The sequence below is a fragment of the Lissotriton helveticus genome, chromosome 4_1 (assembly GCF_964261635.1).
Source record: "Lissotriton helveticus chromosome 4_1, aLisHel1.1, whole genome shotgun sequence".
Taxonomy (NCBI): Eukaryota; Metazoa; Chordata; class Amphibia; order Caudata; family Salamandridae; genus Lissotriton; species Lissotriton helveticus.
The window spans coordinates 797162745-797187688 of NC_136063.1; the positions used below are offsets into that span (position 1 = coordinate 797162745).

Sequence of the window (24944 nt, forward strand, 5' to 3'; positions counted from 1 at the left end):
TCCGGCAGTCGACCCCTCCATCTGCGAGAACCTTCGTGGGACAGCTCGCCTCCAGCACCTGGTTGTCCTCGACGCCTCCTGGTCTGCGTGGCTGAGGAGACAAGCTTCAAGACAACACCTGATTGCTCCTCGACGTCGTCTGGTTCCTTCCTGGTTCCACCCGTTCACTGGCTAGTGACCCAGAGTCTGTCCCCTCTGCTTTCAGGTCCTCTTCATCCTCGAGCCGTCCTTTGATCCACCCGGACATCTTCCTCCTGGTCGCCTGCAGCATCTTTCTTCACAGGCTCCATAGGCTTCAACGGCAAAACCCGACACATCTTCACATCTTCACACCTATGCACCCGCCGTCCGTGGGTGAGGTAACGCAAGTACTTTGTTGTTCCCAAGGGTATTGACTATCCAAGTGTCTAGGTTTTTAGTTGTTTCCTCCTAGCTAAACCGGAAGTGTCCTAAATCCTTCTTTATCTAACTTCTAAGTTCCCATTGACTTTCCATTGACTCTAGCGTGTGTGTAAAGACACTGAACGCGCCGCCTGTGGGCCTCCTACTTCTAACCTAAGGTTCAGATAGTGTAGCCCCAGCGATGCCCTAGGCCTTTCCTTTTCTCGTGACGTGGTACTTTCTTAATATATGGTTTGCTTCGCCCCTAGGGCCTCACTGGAAATTGTGCAACTTAACGTATCCTGATTAAGTAACTTGTTATGTGCTTTGGCCTTTGATCTCATAAAGAGTTCAGAGGAGTGTGTTAGTGAATAAATACATATATATTTTATATATATCCTGTGTGGTGTCCTTTCATTTGGTATTCATGGGGTTACATATGGTAAAACAGCTTGCTTTACACGCCCTCTGGAGTCTTTTATCCCAAGACTGTTTTGTCCACGCTACCACTAGGATAGCTGGCCTATAAGGTTGACTTACAACCATCACCATAAGGGTTGTTTGGACTGGTGCAAGGTGCTCACTAGAATAGTGAACATCATATACCAGGCAAACTTCTCACAGTACAAGACAATGCATCTGACGTTATGGCATATCAAGAGAGATTGTCATATGAAACAGTGGTAGCGGGAAGTGAAAGCCAAGTGTTTTAACCTTAGAAGTCCTTTCTATAATTGATCTAAATGCTGCTTATTGATAACCCTCTCCTCCGCTCCCAAGAAACCTGTTGGTGGTCATCTCTCAATCATCACAGCCTTCTCTCCCTAGTCCACTTATACATAGTCAAAATAACATAGTCACTCACTAATTCAGAACATTCAGACTCCGAGCACACACACTTTTCCAACATTTCATTCAATAATCTCACCTTAGCACCCCTGTTTATATAACTATAGTATTTTCATATTATTAATGCACCTCAATATCGAGAGTTAAAATGAACACATCAGGGGCTATGCTGTCTCACAACACACTATTTCAGAATGACAGGTTTGCTATAATAAAGTTGTGCATTCATGTGTCTCTTGTTTCAACTGCTATCCTGTTCCTGATTACAATATAGAATGATTCTGTTAATTTGAGATGGAATGCTAAAATGTCACTTGTTTTTTTAAATGTTTATAGGCGATACACCATTTTATGCTGATTCTTTGGTGGGAACATATAGTAAGATTATGAACCATAAGAATTCACTTACATTTCCTGATGATAGTGATATATCAAAAGACGCAAAGAATCTTATTTGTGCGTTCCTCATGGACAGGTAAGTTGAAACTGCACTGGAATTGTGATGTTAAACCATGATTTTTCCTAATAAGAAGTTGTTAGCTAGTGTTGGCACTGAGCTATGCTCTGTGTTTTGGATGGTTAAAATTGTAATCTCATCTGATAATGACCCATATGCCATCATATCTTGCCCTGCCTCTCCCACAATGCCCCACATGTCTGTGCAAGATAAGGTTACGTTACAGTTTTCCAGCTTAACCTTGATTCTAGTTTTTGGTCTGTTGCTCTGCTTAAGGATTGCTTCAATGGTTGTACGCCAGAGCTGTAGATGTATGCCATATTCCTCATGCACCTAAGATCAAATTTATTGTGCATGTTTATTAATTTCCTCTCAACCTTTATTTAGTATTAAATATCCCATATATCTGAAAGCAACACGTTAGTGTTAGATTCCTTACCTTAGAATATCCGCAGGCGTCAGACTGGATCCTCAAAGTTTTCGTCAGCAGTACCACTGCGTGTCGCTAGGCGTCGTCTACGGCTCCGCACCCGTCATCTGCATCGCCGGGATGACGTCGTCGGAGTACTTAGACGCCGCCCTCGGGCGCTGACGTCTGTTCTTCTTTTTTCTGCGCCAGCAAGTGCTGATCTGGGAAGAGCAGTGCTCCAGTCAATTTTTGACTAACTTTTTGGATCACTTTTGATCTTTTCTCGAGTCGACCTTTGACGCGCGGTGCCGGTAGGGATGCCTGGTTTTAAGCCTTGCGAGGACTGTCACCGCTTGATGTCGGTGACCGACCCCCACATTCGGTGCCTTTATTGGCTTGGGGCCGACCACGATGACATGTCGTGCCCCGACTGCTGGGCCTTGACCTCGAAGGCTAGACGGGAGCGGTCCCGTAAGCGACTCGAGCTCTGGCAGTCGGCTCTGCGCCGCTCAAGGTCTCGGTCGATAAGGAAGTCGAGGGACCGGTCGCGGAGCCGCGGTCATCACCGCTCGATGAGTCAATACCACTTGTCGGGCTCCAAGTTCTCAGGGAAGTCGAGGCACTCGAAAAAGAAGTCGAAGAGGCGTCATTGCTCTTCTGACTCCGCCGATGCTCGAGGGACACGGCCGGGGGTTCGGGCGACACCGCTAGAGCCGCAAGCGCCGCAACCAGCTCAACACCCGCCGGTCCCTGGGCTGCACGCGACGGAGAGGATAAGTGACTTCCTCGTGGCCATGAGGACTCACTTCCCTCCGTCGCACCCTGTTGACGCCTTCGGGCCCCGCGGGTCTGTCTGGGAGTCCTAGCGGACCGGCGGCTTCGGCCCCGGCGCCTACGGGTACTTCGGCACCGGTGCCATTGTATTCGTTCCCGACGCCACAGGACCCGCCAGTCGACCTCACGACTCCTCCGCTGGCGCCGACCCTGTGGGTGTCGCCCACGACGTCTCCCCCGGACGACGTCGCCCCCGGACGACGTCGTCCCCAGTCCCAGCCCTGGTCCGGGTCCGGCGTCGGACCGGCGCCGTCTCCGGCGCCGACAGGTGAGTAATTCACCTACGACCCGGCTCCATCATTTTTCCCTGACTATCAGGAGATGGATGACGAGGGGGACCGGGAGGGGTCTGAGGACCCTCTGGCACTGCAGTGCCAGTTGAGCCAGGACTGGGCAGACGAGCTAGGGGAGGCCAGTGGTCTGGAAACTTTGCCCGACACTGGATTAGTCTCTCCTCCCTCCGTGGCTACGGAGGAGGGGGCTGCTTACAGCGTGGTGTTGAACAGGGAGGCCAAGGCCTTGGCTCTTGAGTTCCCTGTCGTGGCCGTGAGGACTAACATCCTCACTGAGGTGCTCAAACCGCAGGCAAGTTCCTCAGAGCCTCTACTGACGTTTAACGAAGCCCTCACCAACGTTCTGTTGGGCATCTGGTCCAAGCCCTCCACGGGCCTGCCTGTAGAACGGAACGTGGCCCGACGCCACAGCCCTGCTCCGGGCGACCCTAGCTTCCTGTCCGTTCACCCCACCCCCATGAGCCTGGTGAACCAGGCCTTTACCTCCCAGACCGCATTCCCGACCACTCCTTCGGATCAGGAATCCAAAAGGTACGATCAGTTTGGGAAGAAACTGTTCTCCTCCTTGAGTTTGGGGCTGCGGTCTGTCAACACCGCCTGCCTTTTGGGCCGTTACACTCACTCTCTGTGGGATACGGTTGTGAAGGTGCTGCCAAAGTGCCCGGAGGAGGCCTGAGCAAATGCTCGCCCAAGCCCTTGCGGAAGGTGGGCTCGACACAACGGACTCGCTGGGTGAGGCAATTGCAACGATGGTGGCGGTTCGCCGCCATACCTGGCTGAGGTCCGCCAACTTTTCGGGCGATGTCGCAGACGTGGTTACTGCCGTGGCGGTACCGGGGGACACCCGCAGGGTCAGTCCACACCCGCCCCTGCCTCTAAGCCTTCCTAGTCCGGCATTTCAGGCCCATTTGTCGCCAGTGGGGGGCAGGGTCTGCCATCACCTCCCCCACTGGCATACCATCACGTCGGACAGGTGGGTGCTGCAAATCGTCCGAAGGTGCTACTCCCTCTCCTTCGAGGCGGCGACTCCAGCCATGCCACCGCAATACCACCGCATGTCAGGGGATCACTTGCAACTTCTGCAGGAGGAAGTTACGGCCCTCTTGGCCAAGGGGGCCATCGAGCGCGTTCCTGGGCTAGAAGTTGGGCGTGGTTGCTATTCCCACTACTTTCTGGTTGCCAAGAAGGGCAAAGAAGGCCTACGCCCTATCTTGGACCTACGGAGCATCAACGGCTTCCTCCGGAAGGAGAAGTTCAAGATGCTGACTGTGGCTCAGATCCTAGCTGCCTTGGACCCAGAAGACTGGATGGTAGCGTTGGACTTGCAGGATGTTTATTTCCACATCTCCGTCCTGCCGGCCCACCGGGGTTACCTGCTGTTCACCGTAGGTGGCCGCAAGCACTGTCAGTTTACCGTGCTCCCCTTCAGCCTTACCAGCACCCCACGGGTGTTCACGAAAGTGATGGCGGTGGTCGCAGCTCATCTGCGCAGATTAGGGATTTCAGTCTTCCCCATCTCAACGATTGGTTGTTCAAGACGGTCTCGCCCCAAACAGTCGTCTCCCACCTCCAGACTACGGCCGACCTCCTGCACTCGCTGGGGTTCTCCATCAACGTGCCGAAGTCACACCTGTGCCCCTCTCAGAAGCTCCTTTTCATTGGAGCGGTTCAGTTTCGGGTTTATCCCCCCGAACAGCGGGTACGTGATATTCAGGCTCTGATTCCGATCTTTCAGCCTTTATCCCGGGTCTTGGTCAGGTTGCCGCTGCGGCTCCAGGGGTTGATGGCCTCCTGCATCCTTCTGGTGCATCACGCCAGGTGGCGGATGCGGGCTCTACAGTGGGACCTGAAGTTTTAGTGGGCACAGCATCAGGGCAACCTGTCCGACCACGTCCGGATCTCGCAGTGGTGGCTCTCGAACGGCGATTGGGTCAGCGGCAGATCCCTCTCCCTACCCCAACCGGAGCACGTAGTGATGACGGATGCGTCCCTCCTGGGATGGGGGGGGAGCCACATGGGAGAGAGGGAGATCAGAGGCCTCAGGTCTCAGGCGGAGTCCCGGCTCCATATCAACCTTCTGGAGTTGCGGGCGATCCGTCTTGCACTGAAGGCATTCCTTCCCTCTGTCCGGGGAAGTGTAGTGCAGGTGTTCACGGACAACACCACCGCCATGTGGTACTGCAACAAACAGGGCGGGGTGGGGTCGTGGACCCTCTGTGAGGAGGCTCTGCACCTCTGAATATGGCTGGAACACCAGGGCGTTACCCTGGTGGTTCAACACCTGGCAGGTTCCCTGAACGCCAGGGCGGACGAACTCAGCCGCTGGTGCATGATGGATCACAAATGGCGTCTGAACTCAGACGTGGGGCAAGGTCTCTTTCAGCAGTGGGGAGAGCCTTGGTTAGATCTATTCGCCACCGAAGAGAACGTGCAATGTCATCAGTTCTGCGCGTTGGAATTTCCAAGGCGGCACTCGCTCGGAGACGCTTTTCGTCGCGAGTGGAGCTGCGGTCTGTTGTACGCCTTTCCGCCTATACCACTTCTGCCCAGAGTGCTGAAGATGATTAGGCAAGACAGGGCCCAAATCATCCTTGTGGCTCCGGACTGGGCACGAAGATACTGGTATCTCGAGCTACTCAGCTTGTCAATCGATCCCCCGATTCGTCTGCCTCTTCGGGAAGACCTTCTGTCGCAGCAGGAGGGGAGGGTCCTCCACCCGAACCTGTCCAGTCTCCACCTCCATGCGTGAAGATTGAGTGGCGACAGTTGAGGTCATTTGACTTGCCTCCTGAAGTCTGTGATGTGATTCTGGCAGCCAGGCGTCCCTCCACAAAAACGGTATACGCCTAGAGGTGGAACAAATTTGTGGCATGGTGCACAGCAAAGGCTGTGAATCCACTCTCTACCCCCCTTTCTGAGGTTCTCCTCTTCCTTCTTTCTCTTGCCCAGCAGGGCTCTGCTCTGGGCACTCAAGGGCTACCTCTCGGCCGTTTCAGCCTTCTTACGGCTTCCTGATCAGCCTTCTCTTTTCAAGTCCCCTGTTGTAAATAGATTCTTGAAAGGCATCACGCACATGTTCCCTCCTGTTCCCTACGGGATGCCTCAGTGGGACTTGAACCTTGTTCTGACTTTTCTGATGTGCGCTCCTTTTGAGCCACTTCATAACTGTCTTCTGTCTTCTGACTCTTAAAACTGCATTCCTGGTTGCCATCACCTCTGCCAGGAGAGAGAGTGATCTCCAGGCTCTATCTTCACAACTTCCTTCCCTCTCTTTCTATCCGGACAAGGTTGTTCTGAGGACTCGTCCTTCTTTCCTGCCCAAGGTAGTGACAGCCTTTCACATCGGGCAGTCCATCCCCTTGCCCACCTTCTTTCCGCCTCCGCATCCTTCGAAGGAGGAAGAGAGGCTCCTCCATCCTGACCCAAAACGTGCGCTCTCCTTCTATCTAGATCGCACACGCCAGTTCCGGGTGGATGACTAGATCTTTGTTGGTTACGTGACTGCTAAGAAGGGACGGGCGGTGCACTGGTGGACCATCTCTCGGTGGGTCGTCTTGTGCATCAAGGTTTGCTACTCCTTGGTGAAAAACGAGCCTCCTGTTGGGCTGCGCACCCATTCCAGTCGGGCCACGGTGGCTACTACTGGCCTGGGTGGGGGGAGTCCCTTTGCAGGACATCTTTCAGGCAGCTATGTGGGCCTAGCTGCCACGTTCGCTAGACAGTACTGCCTGGACAGCCAAGTCCGGAGAGATGGCTTTTTCGGCCGTTCTGTTCTCCAGGACTTTCTGGTGTGATCTTGGTTTGCAGACCCACCTCCGGGGTTGGTATTGCTAGGGTATCTATTCTAAGGTAAGGAATCTAACACTAACGTGTTTCTTTCAGATGCACGAGTTACTTACCTTCTGTAACGATATATCTGTAAAAAACATTAGTTAGTGTTTTATATAGCGTGAACTAGACCTGAACCGAATCAGGTATCAGAGCGCTTTACATAGCACCAGTTACGTTACATGAGGACGGACACACATTCATTTTAGGCACGGGGAGATTAAGTGATTTGCCTAGAATCACAGAAGGTTTTGGCGTCTTTACCGAGACTCGAACCCAGATCCCCAGGTCCGAGGTCGAGCGCCCGAGCCGTTAGGCCAACTCCTCTCCCCTATGTTAGATTCCTTACCGCCCCACCCTTCCTCCCCGTTCTGTGAATCGATATCTAGGGTTAAGGACATCCCTTTCAGGTCCCTAGTTTCATGGCACCAGTGTCGGTTTCTATCATGGCTCTGCGTTACTGGAGCGGAAAGCTATGCACAGAACTGACGTCAGCGCGCAAGAGCGGCGTCTAAGTACTCCGTCATCCCGGCTATCACTACGCCGCAGCGGACGCGGAGCCGCAGACGATGCCTAGCGATGCACACGGGTACTGCTGAAGAAAACTTTCCGGATCCAGTCTGTCGCCTGGGGATATTCTAAGGTAAGGAATCTAACACTAACTAATGTTTCTTACAGATACATCGTTACTGAAGGTAAGTAACTTGTGCAACTATCTCCTTACCTCTAGTTTGTTGTGTGTGCATTCTCTTGTATTTCTTCTTATTTGTTAGTTATAATTGCCAGTGCACTAAAACTGAAACGGCAATTCAATTGGAAGCCATGTTTAAGGGTGCAGATCTTCTCCCACTCAGATGCAGAATTATTTGAGTATGCAGGCGATGTGGTTAGTGATGGATTTCCCATCAACGTCTTGTGTTTACATGCACAGGGACTAAATGGTGTCCTGGAAGAATGATATGTTGTCAGTCTGCAGTTGTTGCACATGTGTATTCCTCTCAAATCTGTTACTGAAGTTACTCCTTCCCAGGAAGACTGTGGGAAGAAAATCAAAGGGATTGACCGTGTGTTGAAGTTTAAGATTGATGAAATGACGAGACTATCTGTAGTAGCAGGAGGCACGGAAGAACAAGGCCCAACAATGTCAAGAGGTACTGAAGAGTCAACAGTGACCTTGTTGCTGCAGCTGTGAGGACCAAGCAATGTTAATGAAGACCAGGAGCCATGCATGAGCTGTCCCATGTCGGATGTCCTTGTCTAGGTTTTCGGTGTCCATCGGGAGTACCAACAAGTCTTTGTAGCCGCAACTGGCGTGGAAGGCAAGAAAGAGCAAACATTGGGACCAGCAAGGTCCAAGGAACTTTCCAGAGGCAGGAGAGTCCGATCTGGCACAAGCGAGTAGAGCCCACTGAAGCAAGAGAAGACCCTCAGGAGTACCCACAGGCTGAAGGTGCAGGAGTTGCAAGAGGACCTCCAGCAGCTCACCAAAGATGGAGGCCCGCGGTGCAGACTACGCAGTGAGGACGCTAATCTTCGATGGATGAGGTGCTAGAGCTTCTTGTATCCTGAAGATCTCTGATGTGTAGAGCCAACAAGCCTTGGTAACAGCAAGTCGACGCTGTGCACAGGGGTTTGGTCCTAGCGGCCCAGACGAGAGACATTGTCCTCAAAAGTGCTGAGAAGACATGTCCGGCCTCTAGGGAGCTGGAGAAGCACCACTGTGTTGCTGGGCCTCGGGAAGTCCATATAGGAGCTGCAGACTGGTCCGCTACATTGGGGTGCCTGCAGATGCAGGTAAGTGACTCCTTCACTCCAAGGGAGATTTTTTCGAATGTCCTTGATGGCCACAGGTCTTCTGGAGAACCTGGATGAAGCACAGACACAGACGACAAAGAAGACTTGAACAGTGAGACCATGAACAGCATGAGTCTTCCTTGATGCAGTTTCAGTTCCAGTCGACGTCCAAGTGTGCAGACAATTGAAAAGCAATGTAGTTTCAGGGTTGAGTCTTGATCCATGACGAATCGGATGACCCACCCACAGAGGAGCCCTTAAGTACCCTAAGAAAAGGGTTGGAACAACGCAGGGGTTCCTCCCAGAGGAGAGGCTGGACAGATGGGAGGATACTCCTATGTCCTTTGTCCATTTTAACGCCAGAGGTGGAACCAAGGTTTCCTGAACTGATTCATACTGGAGTATCAAAATGTGCCCTTCAAAGCAGTCTGGTGGTGCTGGCAAGCGCCCCAGCCCAGTACACTAAGTCCTGACTGGGAGGTGATCACACCTCCCTGTGACAGGAAACCTATTGTTCTACCTTCCCCTGTTTGAGCTTGGTTCAGCAGCTGGAGGGCAGAATCGTGTCTGTGGTTGGCAGCAGCACTTGCTTGCAGACCCTGAAAGGCTGTTACCAGGAGTACAGGGGGGTCCCCTGAGGAGCCTCCCAGTACATGGGATCATACTTCCAACATTGGAATTGGTGTTGGGGTATGATTTCAGCATGTTTGATACCAAGCATGACTGGGTTCGGTGCAGCAACTATATAGTTGAACATCTCGTAATGAGTTATAGGTTTAGAGTGCTGTGACCTCAGATAAAATAAACTTATATCTGTTGTGAGAGGTGCAATCACCAACTCAAACAGACTGCAATGGCAGACCTGTAGTCACAGTTTAAGTGGACTCTCATGGGTGGCACAATACATGCTGCAGCTTATGGGAGACCCCTGGTGTACCTAAGCCTTGGGTACCTTACTACCATATATTAGGGACTTACAGGGGCACTCCAGTAGCCAATCATGGAGGTACCAAAGTATTTACCATGTGAGTTTAGGGGAGAAAGCACCGTTGCTGGGGTCCAGATTAGCAGGATCCCAGCAGACTAGGCCAAAAACACACTGACACCAAGCAAAAAGTGGTGTTAACCATGGAAGCAGATCCTACTTTACTATACTATTGATGCTAAGTTTTTGATTTCAGTGCATCTCAACCCAGAGTCCGTTCTTTAGGTATTTCTTCAAGGACGAAGCATAATCCTGGTCTTTGATCCAAAAGTCACTGTTTCACTAATCCCCCAATGGATTTTTCGTTCTGTGTAACGATCCTTTCCACCAGGCCATGAGATAAAGTTGGCTAAGTGGACCTCTTAAGTGCTTGCCTACATTGGTACCGTGCTGTGTAGGTATAGGGGAGTATGATTGGGAGGATAGATGTTAGGTTTTGTGTGGTACCCAAGACCTGGGAAGATTCTTTACAGTGTTTCATGTATAAGAAGGTGCTCTTTGCAAACATATTTAAATGTGGTATCAAGAATGTGTCTGAATCCATGGTTACTCCTAGGTTTCTTGTCACTGATTAACTTGGAAGGGCAGTGAGCTCCTTCGACCATATGGCAATTAAGCTTCTGTTAGTGCTTTTGCCCTCAGGAAATATCTTTGTCTGTGTGGTGTTGAGCTAAGTGGTTATTTATCATCCTGGCTTTTAAGGAATGGAAGCAGTCGTCAAATCTCAACTTGTATAGTTTCCTTGGCCATCCATTTTTGCAATGATTTGCATATTGTCTGCATAGTTGTAACTGGTGAGGTTGAAAAATCTAACGAATTCCATTAAGGGGTTAAGCAGAGGTTGAATAAGAAAGGAGGTATGATGGATCCCAGATAGACTCTACAATTCGGGTGTGAGGGTCTAATTTAAAATGTGGTAGATACAGCACACTTTGTAAATTTCTGAGGTATGAGAGGATCCACTTCAGGCCATTTTCACATATTTCGAGATGCAGTATTTGTAATAGCGTGTGGTGTCCACAGTGTCAAATGACGATGGTAAGTTCAGGAGCAATAGAGCTGCCTCTCACTTTTTGTCCACTGTTTGTTTTAGCTCATGCTTTATTGATGTGAGGGCTTTCAGATTTCCAGCTCGTCCATTATTTCTACAGGATCTTTGACAAGAGCAATGTTGTACTCTAATTATTTTGCAGTGACAAATTATATAGCATATGAAAGATGATTTGAGATGGACAAAAATGTTTTCTTCTGATGGACACATCTGCCTGTGGATTTCTTACCTTTTGAATTAACCCTGCGCCATCATTCTACGGAAACGTTTTTCTAGCTCTCCTACGTTGACGAGGACGTCATAATGGCATGGCTTTGCTCGCGACTCCGTATGACGTCACAGGAGCCACAAGAAGACCTCTTCGGCGTGCTGATATCCGTTCACTTTTTTTCTGCGCTGTCGACGCATAACAGTTTTCTGGGACTCTCCGTTTTCTTTACAGTTAAGTTATCTTCTGTTTCCCTAGGTGTAGCAGTGTTATGGCGACATCAAAGAAGTTGGGTTTCAAGCCTTGCAGAGAGTGTGGGGGTCCTATGTCTATCACTGACCCCCATGAAGACTGTTTGTGGTGTCTATCTTCGGACCACAACTTCGGAGGCTGCTCCAGTTGTCGGAAGAAGAATCCGAAAGCTTTAAAGAAGTGTGAGGCTGCTTTCTATGGTGAAGGCAAGAAAAGAGAAAAGGGGCCGAAAGAGTTCAAAGTCAAAATCGTCGACTTCGCATGAAACACAAGAAGAAGAGAAGGCACGGTTCCCAACGTCGTTCATCGAAGTGTATAGCTTCGCGGTCTCCGTCTAAAGATTTTATCTCACCGTCGCCTTCTTCTCCTCAAGCGATTCCGGCTCACTCCCTCTCTGACGCCGAGGGGTTCTCCGGCGCAGTCACCGACGCCGAATGGTTCCCCAGCGCCAAGGTTATCTCCTGCGCTGAGAGACTCTCAGGAGCCTAGGATGTCTTCTCCTGTGCCTGCGAACTGTCCTGTTTTGGGTCCGGGGTCCCGGACTCCTACTCTGCCTCGAGTGGATTCAGACTCTGCTCCTTATCCGCCCTTTCCTGGACCGGGTCGGATCCTTCGCATTTTCTTAATGCGATGGACGGTATGTTTGCCAGAGCAGCTTACCCTACCGGTGCACCGTCGGGCCCTGTGGGTCCGCTTGCATTCAATTTGGGTGTTCCTCAGCAATATGCCCAGACAACCTTCATGCCCTTTATGCCGACTATTTCGTCCTGGCAGTTTCCGGCTCCAAGGTTTTCTCAGTCCCTAGCGCCATCTGGTGGACCTTCTTCGTCTCGGCTTCGATCAGCGCCGTTGCCTACATCAGAGGTTCTTCCTTCGAGGCTGGCGTCTCTGGCTCTGCGCTCGGGGCTGCAGACGCCAGTCCCGAAGTTGCGATCAAGAAAAGAAGCCCAAAGACTGTTGGAAGAGGAAGAATTTCAGCTGGAGGAAGGTGAAGGTGAAGTCGAATAGTCTGTTGATGAGTTTGAGGGCCTTCAGGAGGCGAGTGGTCTAGACAGTTCATCGAGCGTGTGAGCTTTCATCACCAAAGGCCTTGCCTTTTCATAATGTAGCACCAAACCATGCTATTAGGAAGGCTGCTGAACGTTTAGACCTTCAGTTGCCCATTGCTGAGTTCAGACCAAATATTCTTACAGTAGTTTTACATTCCCCATCTTCTGTGGTTGAGCCTCTTTTGCCATTTAATGAGGCTTTGACTGAGGCAATTCTAGAGGTGTGGCGGAAGCCCCTTTCTGCCCCTGCTGTTTCAAGGTCTGTGGCAATGAGGTACAGGCCTGCTCCTGGTAATCCTGCTTTTCTTTCTGCTCATCCTTCACCGGAAAGTTTAGTAGTGCAGGCTTCCTGTTCCAAACAATCTGCGGGATCTTTTCCACAGGCTCCTGGAGACAGAGACTCTAAAAAATTGGAGTAGTCTACCAAGGTGGTCTTCTCTTCCTCTAGCATGGCTTTGCAGTCCACAGTGCTTGTTGGGAAGGTATATTCACCCCTTAATGGATTCGACCAAGCAGTTTGCCCCCAAGTTACCGGACACTGATTGTGGCTCCTTTTTAGAAGTGCTGGCAGATATGTAAGCTGCAGCTCGTCAAGTTATACAGTCTGGTCTGGATACTGCTGATTTGGTTGCCAGGGTGATGGGTTCTTCTATTGTCACATGGAGGCATGCCTGGCTCAGGTCTTCTGGGTTTTTGCCAGATGTGCAGGCTACTCTCCTTGACCTATCGTTAGATGGATCGAAGCTTTTGGTGAAAAGGCTGATTCTACACTGCAGAGATTTAAAGACAGAAGAGCCACTGCAAAATCATTGGGTCTTCAGTCCCAAACCAGGGGTTTTGGTAAGGCGACTTCCTTTTGTGGGCAACAGCAGCCTCGGCAGCAGCAGAATCCACTGTACAGATCTTACAGAGTAAAGGACGAAGGTCCTCTGTGAGGCGCATCCAGTCAATTCTTCTCCTACTCTTCTGCCTCTCCTGCCCCCCACCACTGGTGCCACAGGAAAGCCGCTCTAGATCCCCCATCTTGGAGCATGCTGGTCCTGTAGGGGGTTGGGTGTCCCATTTTCTTCAAGATTAGAAATCTATCACTTCAGACCTTTGGGTTTTGAATCTTGTGGAAAATAAGTACACCCTTCTCTTCCAGGAGTTTCTCCCTCCTTACCCTCCTTGCCAGGGCTTGTGTTCAGAGGATCATTTGCTGCTTCTGTAGCAGGAGGTTCTTGTCTCATTGCAGAAAGGTGCGATAGAAGTGGTCCCGGAGCAGGAAAGGGGTCAGGGATGCTACTCTCTGTATTTCCTGATTCCCAAGAAGGACGGCAGATTAAGGCCTATCCTAGACCTCAGTGTCTTGAATTTTTACCTCAAACAGGAGAAATTCAAGATGTTGACCCTAGCTCATGTTCTTCAGGCGCTGTAACAAGAGGACTGGATGGTGAAGATCGACTTGCTGCATGCATATTTTCACATCCCCGTCCGAAAGTCGCACAGGAAGTATCTCTGTTTTACAGTGGGGTCTCAGCACTACCATTTTGTAGACCTTCTGTTCGGTTTTACTTCTGCACCTCGGGCCTTCGCAAAGGTGATTCCGGTGGTGGCAGCTCATCTCAGGAAGTCGGGGATTCCTGTTTTCCCCTATCTGGACAACTGCCTGCTCAAAGCAAAGTCGCCAGAGATGGTGCTTCATCATCTGCACGTGACAGCACAGCTGTTGTTCGACTTCAGCTTATCGATAAATGTGCCCTAATCTCACTTGGTGCCCTCACAGCACAACCTGTTCATAAGGGACAATTAGGATATGATTCCTTTGTTTCACGATGGAGCAGTTGTTCCAGTCCTGAAGGTTCTACACATGCTTGGTCTGTTCACTTTCTGCACACTGTTGGTCAATCATGCCCGCTGGCACATGAGGGTACTCCAGTGGTACCTCCGTAGGCAGTGGTGACAGCACAATGGAGATCTCAGGGAGATAATCAGGATCTCCAGAGACACTGCAGCGGATCTGTCTTGGTGGAGTGTGGGGAGCAATCTGTCGCAAGGAAAGCCCTTTCATCTTCCTCCACCGGTGGCCAGAGTAATCACGGATTCCTCCACTCTGGGTTGGGGCTCATCTGGGTGATTGTGAGATCAAAGGCCTTTGGTCTCCGGTCATATCAACCTGCTGGAATTGTGTGCAATTCGTTTAGCTCTAAAAGGCTTTCTTCACTCCTTTCGCGGTCAGTAGGTTCAGGTGCGTACGGACAACACTACTGCGATGTGGTACATAAACACACAGGGAGGAATAGGTTTGTATCATCTCTGCAGAAGGCTCTGCGTCTCTTGTCCTGGGCTCAGGACTATCAGATGTGTGTGATGACAAATCATATGACACGAGTGCTAAATGTGCGTGTGGACAGTCTCAATCGGCTTTTATCGGCTGGTCACGAGTGGCAGCTTCATCCGAAGGTGGTCCATCACATCTTCAGGATGTGGAGGTTTACTCAGTTGGACCTATTTGCCACTCACGAGAACACGCACTGCCCCTCGTACTGCAGTCTCCACTTTCCAATGTAGGGAGTGTTGGGGGACGCATTTCAGTAGGAATGGGGTATGAAGCTCCTTTATGCAATTCCTCCCACACCCTTGATTCCTCAGGTTCTGAGGAAGATTCGCCAAGACCGGGCCCAAGTTATATTGATCGCCCGAGATTGACCAAGACGGGTGTGGTACACAGATCTACTTCACCTCTCATCGCACCCTTCGCTCCGTCTCCCTCTAAGGTCAAATCTCCTTTCGCAGGGGCAGTTTCTACACCCCCACCTCCAGAGCCTACACCTTCATGCTTGGAGAATGAACGGGCAACCTGAGTTCTTCCTTTCTTCCAACCGATGTGGTGTACGTTATTTTATCACCCAGGAGACACTTCACCAAATCTATTTATTCCTCCAGCTGGTCCAAATTTGTGAAATGGTGTGGAGAGATGTCCATTGATATTTTGAAGGCCCGTTTGTCTGATGTGCTGAGTTTCTCTCTTTCCTTGGCTCAGCAGGGTTGTGCTGTGGCCACGGTAAAGGGTTATTTGTCGGCCTTGTCGGCCTTACTCTGTTTTCCGGACCAGCTGTCTCTATTTAAGTCTGCCATTGTTATGAAGTTCATTGAGAGCCTCACCAATAGGTTGCCTCCCATTCTCTTCATTATGCCTCAGTGGTATTTAAATCTTGTACTCACTTTCCTTATGGGTTCTCCATTTGAGCCTCTTCATAGTTGCCCGTTGAAGCTTCTTTATTTCAAAACTGTCTTTCTGATCGATATTACCTCGACCAGCAGGGTAAATGAGCTTCAGGCTCTTAGTTCTAAACCTCCGTTTTTAACCATTCATGTTGAAAAGATGGATCTCAGGACCAGGGCTGCTTTCCTGCCTAAAGTGGTTACTCCTTTCCATCTAGGGCAATCCATTACCTTACCTACCTTATATCCACCCCCTCATCCTTCCAAGGAGGAAAGAGACTTCCTCGTCTGGATCCTAAGAGGGCTGTCAGCTTCTATCTGGACAGAACGAAGGTTCTGGGACTGGACCATCAGCTCTTTGTGGGCTACATTGGACAAATGAAAGGCAAGGCTGTTCACAAGCGAACACTGTCCAGGTGGATCATCTTATGCATCAAGATCTGCTATGCCTTGTCCAAGAAGGAACCGCCTGAAGGTATTAGAGCTCATTCCACCAGAGCCAAGTCTTCTTTTGCTTTGGTTAGTGGTGTTCCTGTTATAGACATGTGTAAGGCGACAACGTGGGCTACCCTTCACACATTTGCAAAGCCTTGCTGCTTGGATTCGGAGGTTAGGAGTGTTGCCATTTTGCACTGTCTATGCTGCAGGATTTTTGGTATGAATAAGTGGACACCCTCCTCCGGGAGCAGGATTGCTGTGGGATTCAATTCAAAAAGTGAGGAATCCACAGGCAGATGTAACCGTCAGAAGAACAATTTACTTGCCTTCGGTAATGCTTTTCTGTGGATTACTCACGGGCCCACCCTCCTCCCAGTTGTCCACCTTCGTATACCAAAGGAGGTATTTGTTATTTGACATGGTTGTTTTCCTATGTCTTTTGATGGACTTGCTATTGCTGTTAGCCAATGCTTTGTTTCTTTTGCTTTTCCCATTTTTCTTCATGCTGTGTGTATTTATGTATATATTGTATACTGTGTATACTCCAATTATGTTGTCGGTCCACCCGTTCGCCTCAGAGGCACAGAAGAAAAAATTGGTCGAACTGTCGTCAGCACGCTGAATAGGTCTTCTGGTGGTTCTGGTGACGTCCAATGGAGTCACGAGCGGAGCTGTGCCATTATGACGTCCTCGTCGACGTGGTAGAGCTAGAAAAAAGTTTCTGTGGAATGCTGGCGCAGGGGTCATTCAAAAGGTGAGGCATCCACAGGCAGCTACTGTATCCACCAGAAAAAACGTTACCAAAGGTAAGTAACTTGTTCTTCAAAACAATTTAAAAATGCTTAGTGAAATATGCTCCTTGCTAGTTGAGGCAGTTACAGTGGTCGATAGTTGAAGGTTCATTTCACATTGCTCTAGTACTCTTGTGAAAGTAAACTAATTAGCTGATAAAAGCCTTTCCCTTCTGCCATAACTTTGTAACCTATACAATAATAATTTGTCTCTCTCTCCAGTGTCTTGTGATTGTGTTGTGCCTCTTACCTGATCTGAATCCAGATCTTACATCAAGTCATTTTCATCAGTAAACTTGGAGAAATAGTTTTAAAATATTTTACCTAGGAACAGGCCTTTAGATATGTGCTGCAGTTTGCTGCTTTGGAAGAGTTGAGATTCTTCCTGAGGAATGGTCTAATGTAGGAGGATTTCAACTCAGTCTGTGCATTTGTTGTTGGTGGATGCTGCTGTCTTTGAAGTGTCACTGATGGGTATGTGGATCATTAAGCTAATGATTTTATGGACACTCCTTATTCGTTTGAAGTTGTCAAGTTCCTGTTCCCTGTCCCATGGGTGGAAATGTGAAATGCAATTGGTGTCCAGTGGAGTGAGTTGGACCAGAAACAATTTGGTGGAGGTTGAAGGCTTCAAGGTTGGAAGTGATAGTTGAGATTATAGTTGGATTTGTCTTCACTTGTCAAACCATATGTTGAGGTGTCCTGGGATGTATAAGTTGGGGTGGGTCAGTAGAGTCTCAGTCTCTCTATCCAGTAAGACATCTTCAACGTTTGCATTGCTTGGTGATGGTCTATACATTAAGAGGAAAGAACATGCAAGAGTTGGATTTGTGTTATGTTTAATTGCTTTTTATGTATGCTTGCTAGGCCTTTACCAAATTTTCCAATGTGATTTTTGTTGATGAGACGATATTCAGGTGAATTGCTTTCAGCAGGTGGGTGCGGACTCTTAGGTGAGCTGCGTATATGCAATGAAGGTGAGAGCTGGCGTGGTTCCTGAGACCTGAAAAAATATTGAAGTGTTTTTTGTTGATGGACCTTTCATTGATGAGCAAGCATTCTAGCTGTTGCGCCTGGATTCTCTTGACTTTATGGTGCTTTGAGAACATGTGGCCTAATCTAGATGGAGGAGCAAACACTTAGGGGACGTGGGTGGTTGTTAGATGGGGTATATTCTAGATGCAGCTTAAGGTGGAAAGAGTTGATATTTTCATGGGTTTGAACATTCTGTGGTTTGAGGGTGTGTTTTTTGTGAGACATAGCAGTGCTGTAGTTGCACTGTTGCACGTTGGGTTGAATTGTGTGAAGGGATTGGGGAAAGTCACAATCTGTGACCTTAGCGATCATTCATTCACCCCTTCCCTTAATTTTTAAGTTCCTTCTAGCAAGTGACATTGCGTTTGTTCACTGCTTGGGTTGAAGTCTCAAAGTTGGTTGGCTGTCTTCAGATATGTTGTGTGGGTGGTTTGATTTGTTGTGGATGAAGCTAGATGGGTTGAATGGGGTGTGGGTGTGAGGCCTTCAAGTCCTGGTGATGTTTTCTATCAGGCTTGAGGTGGCTAATCAAGTCCAGTTGAGATGGAAGTGGGTAGATCTGGATGCTACTGGCGTCTGAATGGTGTGATACCAGTAAGAAGGTGAGGTTTCTCCCTGCCCTTCTGACTAGTTGATGTTTGTGTTATGTTAATGAAGCGAGCAGATGCATCATTATTACACTTTTTGCTATACTGCAGGTTGCAAAAAGTGTTGCGTAATTCTCCTTCAGAAATATTTTGAACGAAAAATGTTTTAGTTTTTGGAAGTTGAATTTATAGAGTTATAACACAACAAAGTAAGTCAGGGATGAACATAGGGATTGTGATTTGAAATGAACTATCTGTGTACTGTATTGTTGCTTGCATATGCAAAAATCTACATTGATAATCCAAAACATATTTTTGAAGTTTTTGACAAAAAGCAGATGTACCTAAAGGAATCATTGACTTTTGTTACTGATGCAAAGTATTTTACATCTTTACATTGATGCCCAGAATAAAAGAAATGATATGATTCTGTTTTACTACCCTTGTCAAGGACAAGATAGTATTTTGGGGTGCTTGGAACACTCTGCCGAAGAAACATCAATTGTATGCTCTTTTTCTTTTCATATGCAGGGAAGTGAGGTTAGGACGCAATGGTGTAGAAGAAATCAAACGCCATCTTTTCTTTAAAAATGATCAGTGGTCGTGGGATAGTCTAAGAGACAGTAAGTAGGTTTCGTATTTAATCTAAATTCTTTAGGAATGATTACCTATTGCTGTGCTTCTGCTTGCAACACATTTTTTTCGAAATACCACAGAGTCGCTTCAGTTAGCAAATATTCGTTTTTCAGCATTGGGTCTGCCATAGTGTCACATACATTATTAAATAGGCCGTCTGAATCATATGCGAGTCCTTAATGCATTTAATGGTGGCATACGTTGTTGTAACTTGGGTACCCTTTTTTTTTTCAAATTATACAGCACACTATGTCTGTATTCAGCCAAGTGCGTTCCTAAGTTTGAGGAAGAGTACTCGCTTTAACTGCGTTGTGCAGTCTCATATCCTTTAAGAAAAGCAAAACAACATACTATGGTGTTGCGTATATGAATTAGGCAATGCTGTACGCTTTCTGAATAACTCTTCCCACAAAGAATTTGTCACCCAAGCCTACAAGCCTGCAATTTCTAGACAAACTGCGGCTCTGAAAGCTTCCTTTATATCTTGTTGTTTGCCATGAATTGTTAGGTACATTTATCATTTTTAGGCCTCGGGAAGCGAATGTTTGGGGTGCTTTTATTTATTTTTTGCTTTATTTTTGTACCATGAAAGGCATTGGATGCGAGGATGCATTTTCTGCTAAAAACACAGCACCAAATGCTAACCTTGCATTTCTTAGATTTCTTCAACATTTTGCATAGTTACGCAAAAGCAAATTACATTAATGTCGCACACCCCTAATTATTTTCACCAAATCTTCTATCCCTATTTTTAATTTTTTTGTAATTGATTTATGTCCCGTATGAGGAGTTGGGTTTGTTAGAATATGTATACTCCCATTAAGAGTTGGAAGGATTAGCACTCTATTCATAGATAGTTTGGTAAAGTATAAACCAGACTCATATAGTGTTGACTAATTGCATATGCAATATACAAGATCTTACAAACATTTGCATTTCGATATGAAGTTGTACATTTTTATTTTATTTATTGATAATGACTTAATGTTGGGTTGTGGTTCAAACCTCTTAAGGTTCATTTTGAACCAGCTGTCAGCTTTAGGCTAATTGTGACTTGTTATTTTCAAGAAGCAGAAATGTTGTTTTGGTGGGGTTGACCTTTAGTTGAGTTCATCCATCCAGGCCTGATTGAGATGCAGGTAATGTTTGAGATGTTTGATGTTTCAAGTGGTGGAGACTTTTAATTAGAGTTGTGCGTCATTGATATATTGGTGAATTTTGTTGTTATCTATAAGTAGAGTCCCAAGCGACTCCATGGAAAATTAGGAATGGATGGAGACAAGATGGAACCCTTGGAGTTTTTTTCAGATTGGAAAGCTGGAAGTATAGATTAGCTTCATGAAATTTATGTGAAGGCTGTCTTATCCTATCATCTTAAGGCTGAGTTTGATCCCTGGCTGATGCTCATTGGTTCAATGGCTATTGCACAATGCTACGCATAGAGGTGAATCTAAGGTGAAAGCAGGCTTAGTAATGTTGGATTTTCTGTATTTTTTAAGTTTAGTAGTTCATGTTATTGCATTTGTGTACGGAGTTTGGGGTAAGACAGTCTGGCAGAGCGAGAGGGTTACTGCTCTTTGAACAATTACTTTTCAGCGTCTCCAGGTGGGATCTTGTCTCTCCACCCATAGCTGCTCTTCTGGTTGTGACTTCTTTAGAATATGTGAGGTACCTACCAACACCACTGACTCAGTTCCTGTTTTTTCATGCCTCAATGCCACTGTCCCAGAGCATGCACGCTCTCTGTCTCGGTGGCAAAATTCTCACCTTTCGACAGTGACTAGTTCAAATGTTTCCTCAAATGACCTTGGGCTTCAAGCATGGCAGACTGAGCAGCAAGATTGTCCTTTTAGTATTCCCATTATAACTGCATTAGGTGTCTGGGTTTTGAACACAATACCACAGCCCGCAACTCTTGCTCCTCCTAGGCTGTCAGGTGCTGGGAGACCCCCGCCCCCCAAGTAGAATTCCTTTTCAAAAGGGTACCTACCTTACAGGAAACATGCTCCTAAGAGATATTCCCATGAGAAACACTAACAGTGGTACTGGAAAGAAACTCTCTCTTCTACGTTCCATGGAGTAAAGTGACTCTGAAGTTGATCACCTCCTGATGAGACATTTTTGGATTTGCAAAATGCCACTGGCCTGTATAATTCTCCAGAAAAAGGCATTGAAGGATGTCCACTCTTGAACAACATTTGTTTGAAAAGCATTAAAAGTGTTGGAAGGGACTTTGCTTTTGTGAAAGTGAAGTCTAATATTCCAGTGGAAATCTTGCAACCCTCCATATTTCTGCAGAGGCCTACTCCTGTTTTCCCCGGCACATATAGACCCCATAATGGCTGCATTGGAGAACTACTCCGCTTAGCAGCCCATTGGAAGATTGAGGGCATATGCCAGCTTCAGGTAATGCACACAATTTGTTCTCCCAGCTGTCACAGGAGCGTTTGGTCGATCAGCATTCATCCCCAAATTCGAACCCAAACACTTTTCCTATGGCCCTTCAGGAAAGGGTCAAAGAAACTTAGCCCCTTGGTTCTTAAAGTTTTTGCCTCCAGCAGCTTGGCTGTACACACAACTAATGACACAAACCTCTCGGGGTACTAATTTCCATGCTTATGGAAATTGTTGAAACTCACAGTCGTTAGTCTACCTAGGCACATGAAGAATCCATTTCCTTACCTGGTGAGTGACTGTCTAGAAACATCAAAACAAATTCTGTAATGTGGTTTGGCTGGGCTTGGCCTCCAGTGCATGGCAATTCCATCAAGATTATTGGAATTGCCCTGGTTACTCTAGTACTGCGCAGTCCTAGTTACACCTATAGTCTCAGCCTGTTGACACATTTCATCATATGTACTACTCCATTCATGGACGGGTTTGATCTAGGATGCAGCAGCAGCTCATCTAGTCTCCCCCATTGCCTGCAGACTCTGCTGCTTCTAAATCCCTCTATCCTGCTCTCATAACACCATCTTCTGGTGGGAATGAAGTCTCATATTTTGTTTCCCATTTGTAGGTGATCACAATGGATTTCTTGGCCATCCAGCTGCCACATCAGTGCTATGTCATTCCCTGCCTATACTCCTGAACAGACCTCCTTCCTTCTCTCAGTACGTGCACACCTGCTCATGTCTTGATCCTGACTGTAGAAGCCCTCGCTTTTGTGGGAAAAAGGGGCATCTGCAAGAGAGTGCAACATCATTTCTACTCCCTTTACTTTTTGTTTTCCAAGATGGACTGAGGCCTCTTCTGGGTCCTCAGTCTTGCGTGCATGTTTATTCGGCTGGACAATTTTAAGATGCTGTCCCTGATTCAGGTCTTGTTTGCTTTCATCTCAGGAGATTGGTTGATGTTTTTGGACTTCTAGGACATTCCTTTCATGTTCCAGTTTTCCCTTCCAATTGTGGATTTTTGGGCTATGATTCTGATGTGTCTGACTAAAGCTCAGATCCCAGCCCTGCATGTTTACGCCTATTAGGCCTCATTCTTCCTTGGTACCTCACTGTGGTGGTGGATAAGAACCCTCCAGCGGTGTCTTAGGAGACAGTGGCTGTAACACCAAGGAAGACTCTTGATCCAGGTGCAGATTTTCTAGTAGGTGCATCAGAATCAGCGCTGTTGGATGGACCCCTCCAACCTTCTTGGGGTCACCCAGTCTGTACCCTGCAGACTCTGGCTTATATGGTTATAGACACCTCATCGCTGGGCTGAGCTGCTCATCTGGGCGAAATGATATTGTGGGGCCCTTAGTCCTTATTAGATCAGCCCCTGTACATAAATGTGTTCCAGCTGCCGGTTGTTCACCTTGCCCTGAAGGTCTTTCTCCCCTCTGTTTCAGATAGCACTGTACAGATTTTGATAAACACCACAACCGCCCATTATATCAATAGGCAGGCTGGTGTGAGTCATAACGTTTTTGATGGGTACATTATTTTATTTGCCTATGGAAGTGCAATGTAATCCTGCCAGCAGAGGCACTCCTAGCTGGTGCAAAAGCTCTGTGGGGGCTGAGTAGAGAGTTGCAACATTATCAAATGTGAGCTTCTTCAGATTTGGCTTTCCATTTCAACTTCCCAGATCAGAAACTGTCCTCAGACTTGTGCCATACGCCTCCTCTGAATCATTCCTTGCCAGAAGCCATCACGTTAGACTTGTGTCATTTCTGCTGCTCCTACTTGTGTCAAAGGTCCTGTGGAAAATGCAGAAACAATGAGTGCCGCTAATTCTGATCGCCTAAGATTAGGCAAAGAATATCTGGTATGCCGGTCTGTTGGAACTCCGCACTTGACCATCAAGGTCTCATGTGCAGACTTGCTCTTGTAGCAATGTGGTAAAGTCCTCCACCCCAGTCCTCATACTCTGCACCTGTATGCTTGATGACTGAGCTGTGCCAGCTAGAGTCCTTTGGCCTTCTTGATGAGACAACATCTTGGCAGCTGTGGAGCCTGGTACTAAACCTATCTGCACAAGCCACTAGACTAATTTGGGGCAGAAAATCCCTAATAATTCGGCCTTCCTGACATCTTACAATTGTGTTGTCTCTTGTTCACTAAAGCCAACTATTGGCTAGAGGTAAGAGCTATCTGGTGGCCTTGTTTGCTTTCGTGTTTCTACTTGACCAGTGTTCCCTGTTTATATTGCCATTATGGTACATGTTTTGAAAGGTTTGCTTCTGAGCTTATTGTTCATCAGGGAAATTGTAATCCTGTTTTGACCTTCGTGATGGCATTTTGTTATTTTTCTGGACACACAGTTGCCAGGTTTGATCCCGTACTACGATAACAGTCCTGTTTGTGGTGCCTACGTATGGGTGTAGGGTGAGAAAATCTCCGGTCATATCAGTTAATCCACATTTCAGTTTTCTATACAGATAATTTGGTTTTTCGTTTCTGCCCATGTTTTTTACCCAAAGTGGTTTCTGCATTCCTTGTGTCAGACTATTACTCTACATCTTTCCTTGTCGGTATCCAACTCAGGAGCAGGAATGTTGACCTAAACTGGATCCCAAGCCTGCACGATATATTAACATTGACTACTAATGACAGGACAGAGTTCATCACAAAGTTTTTGTGGCCTTCGCTATAGCCTAAAAGGGCACTGCAGTCCAAAAAGTGCTATTTTATGTTATCCTTTGTATAAACAGCTGCTGCACCCTCGCAATGAATGATGTTCCATAAGGGTGTTTGTGCCCATTCAACAAGACTATGGTTACGTCCACTGCTCTATTGAGCGGCTTCCCTGTGGCTAACACCTTCAGAGCCACTACAGGGTCTTCTTAGCATCCTTTGGTATTGATCACTTATGTGGTTACATAAGTTACTGCAGATTCCTCATCTTCCTCCCTGAGTACCTAGTGCAGTGATTAATACGGTTCCAAAATGGTCAAATGTACTATGTACTGAAATTGTTGCAGTCTTTGATCTCTTGGTTTGTGTCTGTATGCATTGTTGGGAAGCAGTCAAAAAACAAGAATTAACGTCAACGTGCTGGTGGTCAATTAACATATCGTGCTGACTGTAGGAAGGTGGATACCTGACTATGGTTACCCCAGATTTTTTGCCTTGTGTTTAGCTGGTTTTCAACTTAGTTGGCCTGGGATCCTGCTGATCAGGGTCCCAGGCTATCTGCTCTCACTGTAAAATGGACTCCATGTACTCTAGGTACATCTCCAATTGGATATTAGGTCACCTTATGAGCCCCTGTATAGTGTACTATAGGTACCCAGGGCATAGGTGCATCCAAGGCCTACCAGGGGCTGCAGCATATATTATGCCACCCCTGGCTGGCCACCTAAATTGACACAACTGGCTGATCACTCAGCTGAGGCAAGGTCGTGTAATCACCCCTTGCTTAGGTATAG

General features: G+C 47.6%; 1 protein-coding gene across 1 annotated transcript in view; it reads left to right on the forward strand.

Annotated features, from left to right (window-relative positions):
* Positions 1–24944, forward strand: part of ROCK1 (Rho associated coiled-coil containing protein kinase 1) — a 2099493-nt gene that overhangs the window by 538769 nt on the left and 1535780 nt on the right. Inside the window, exons 8-9 of the mRNA XM_078687444.1 lie at positions 1567–1705; positions 18977–19068. Of these exons, the coding sequence (XP_078543570.1) occupies positions 1567–1705; positions 18977–19068 (231 nt within the window). The remainder of the gene's footprint in view (positions 1–1566; positions 1706–18976; positions 19069–24944) is intronic.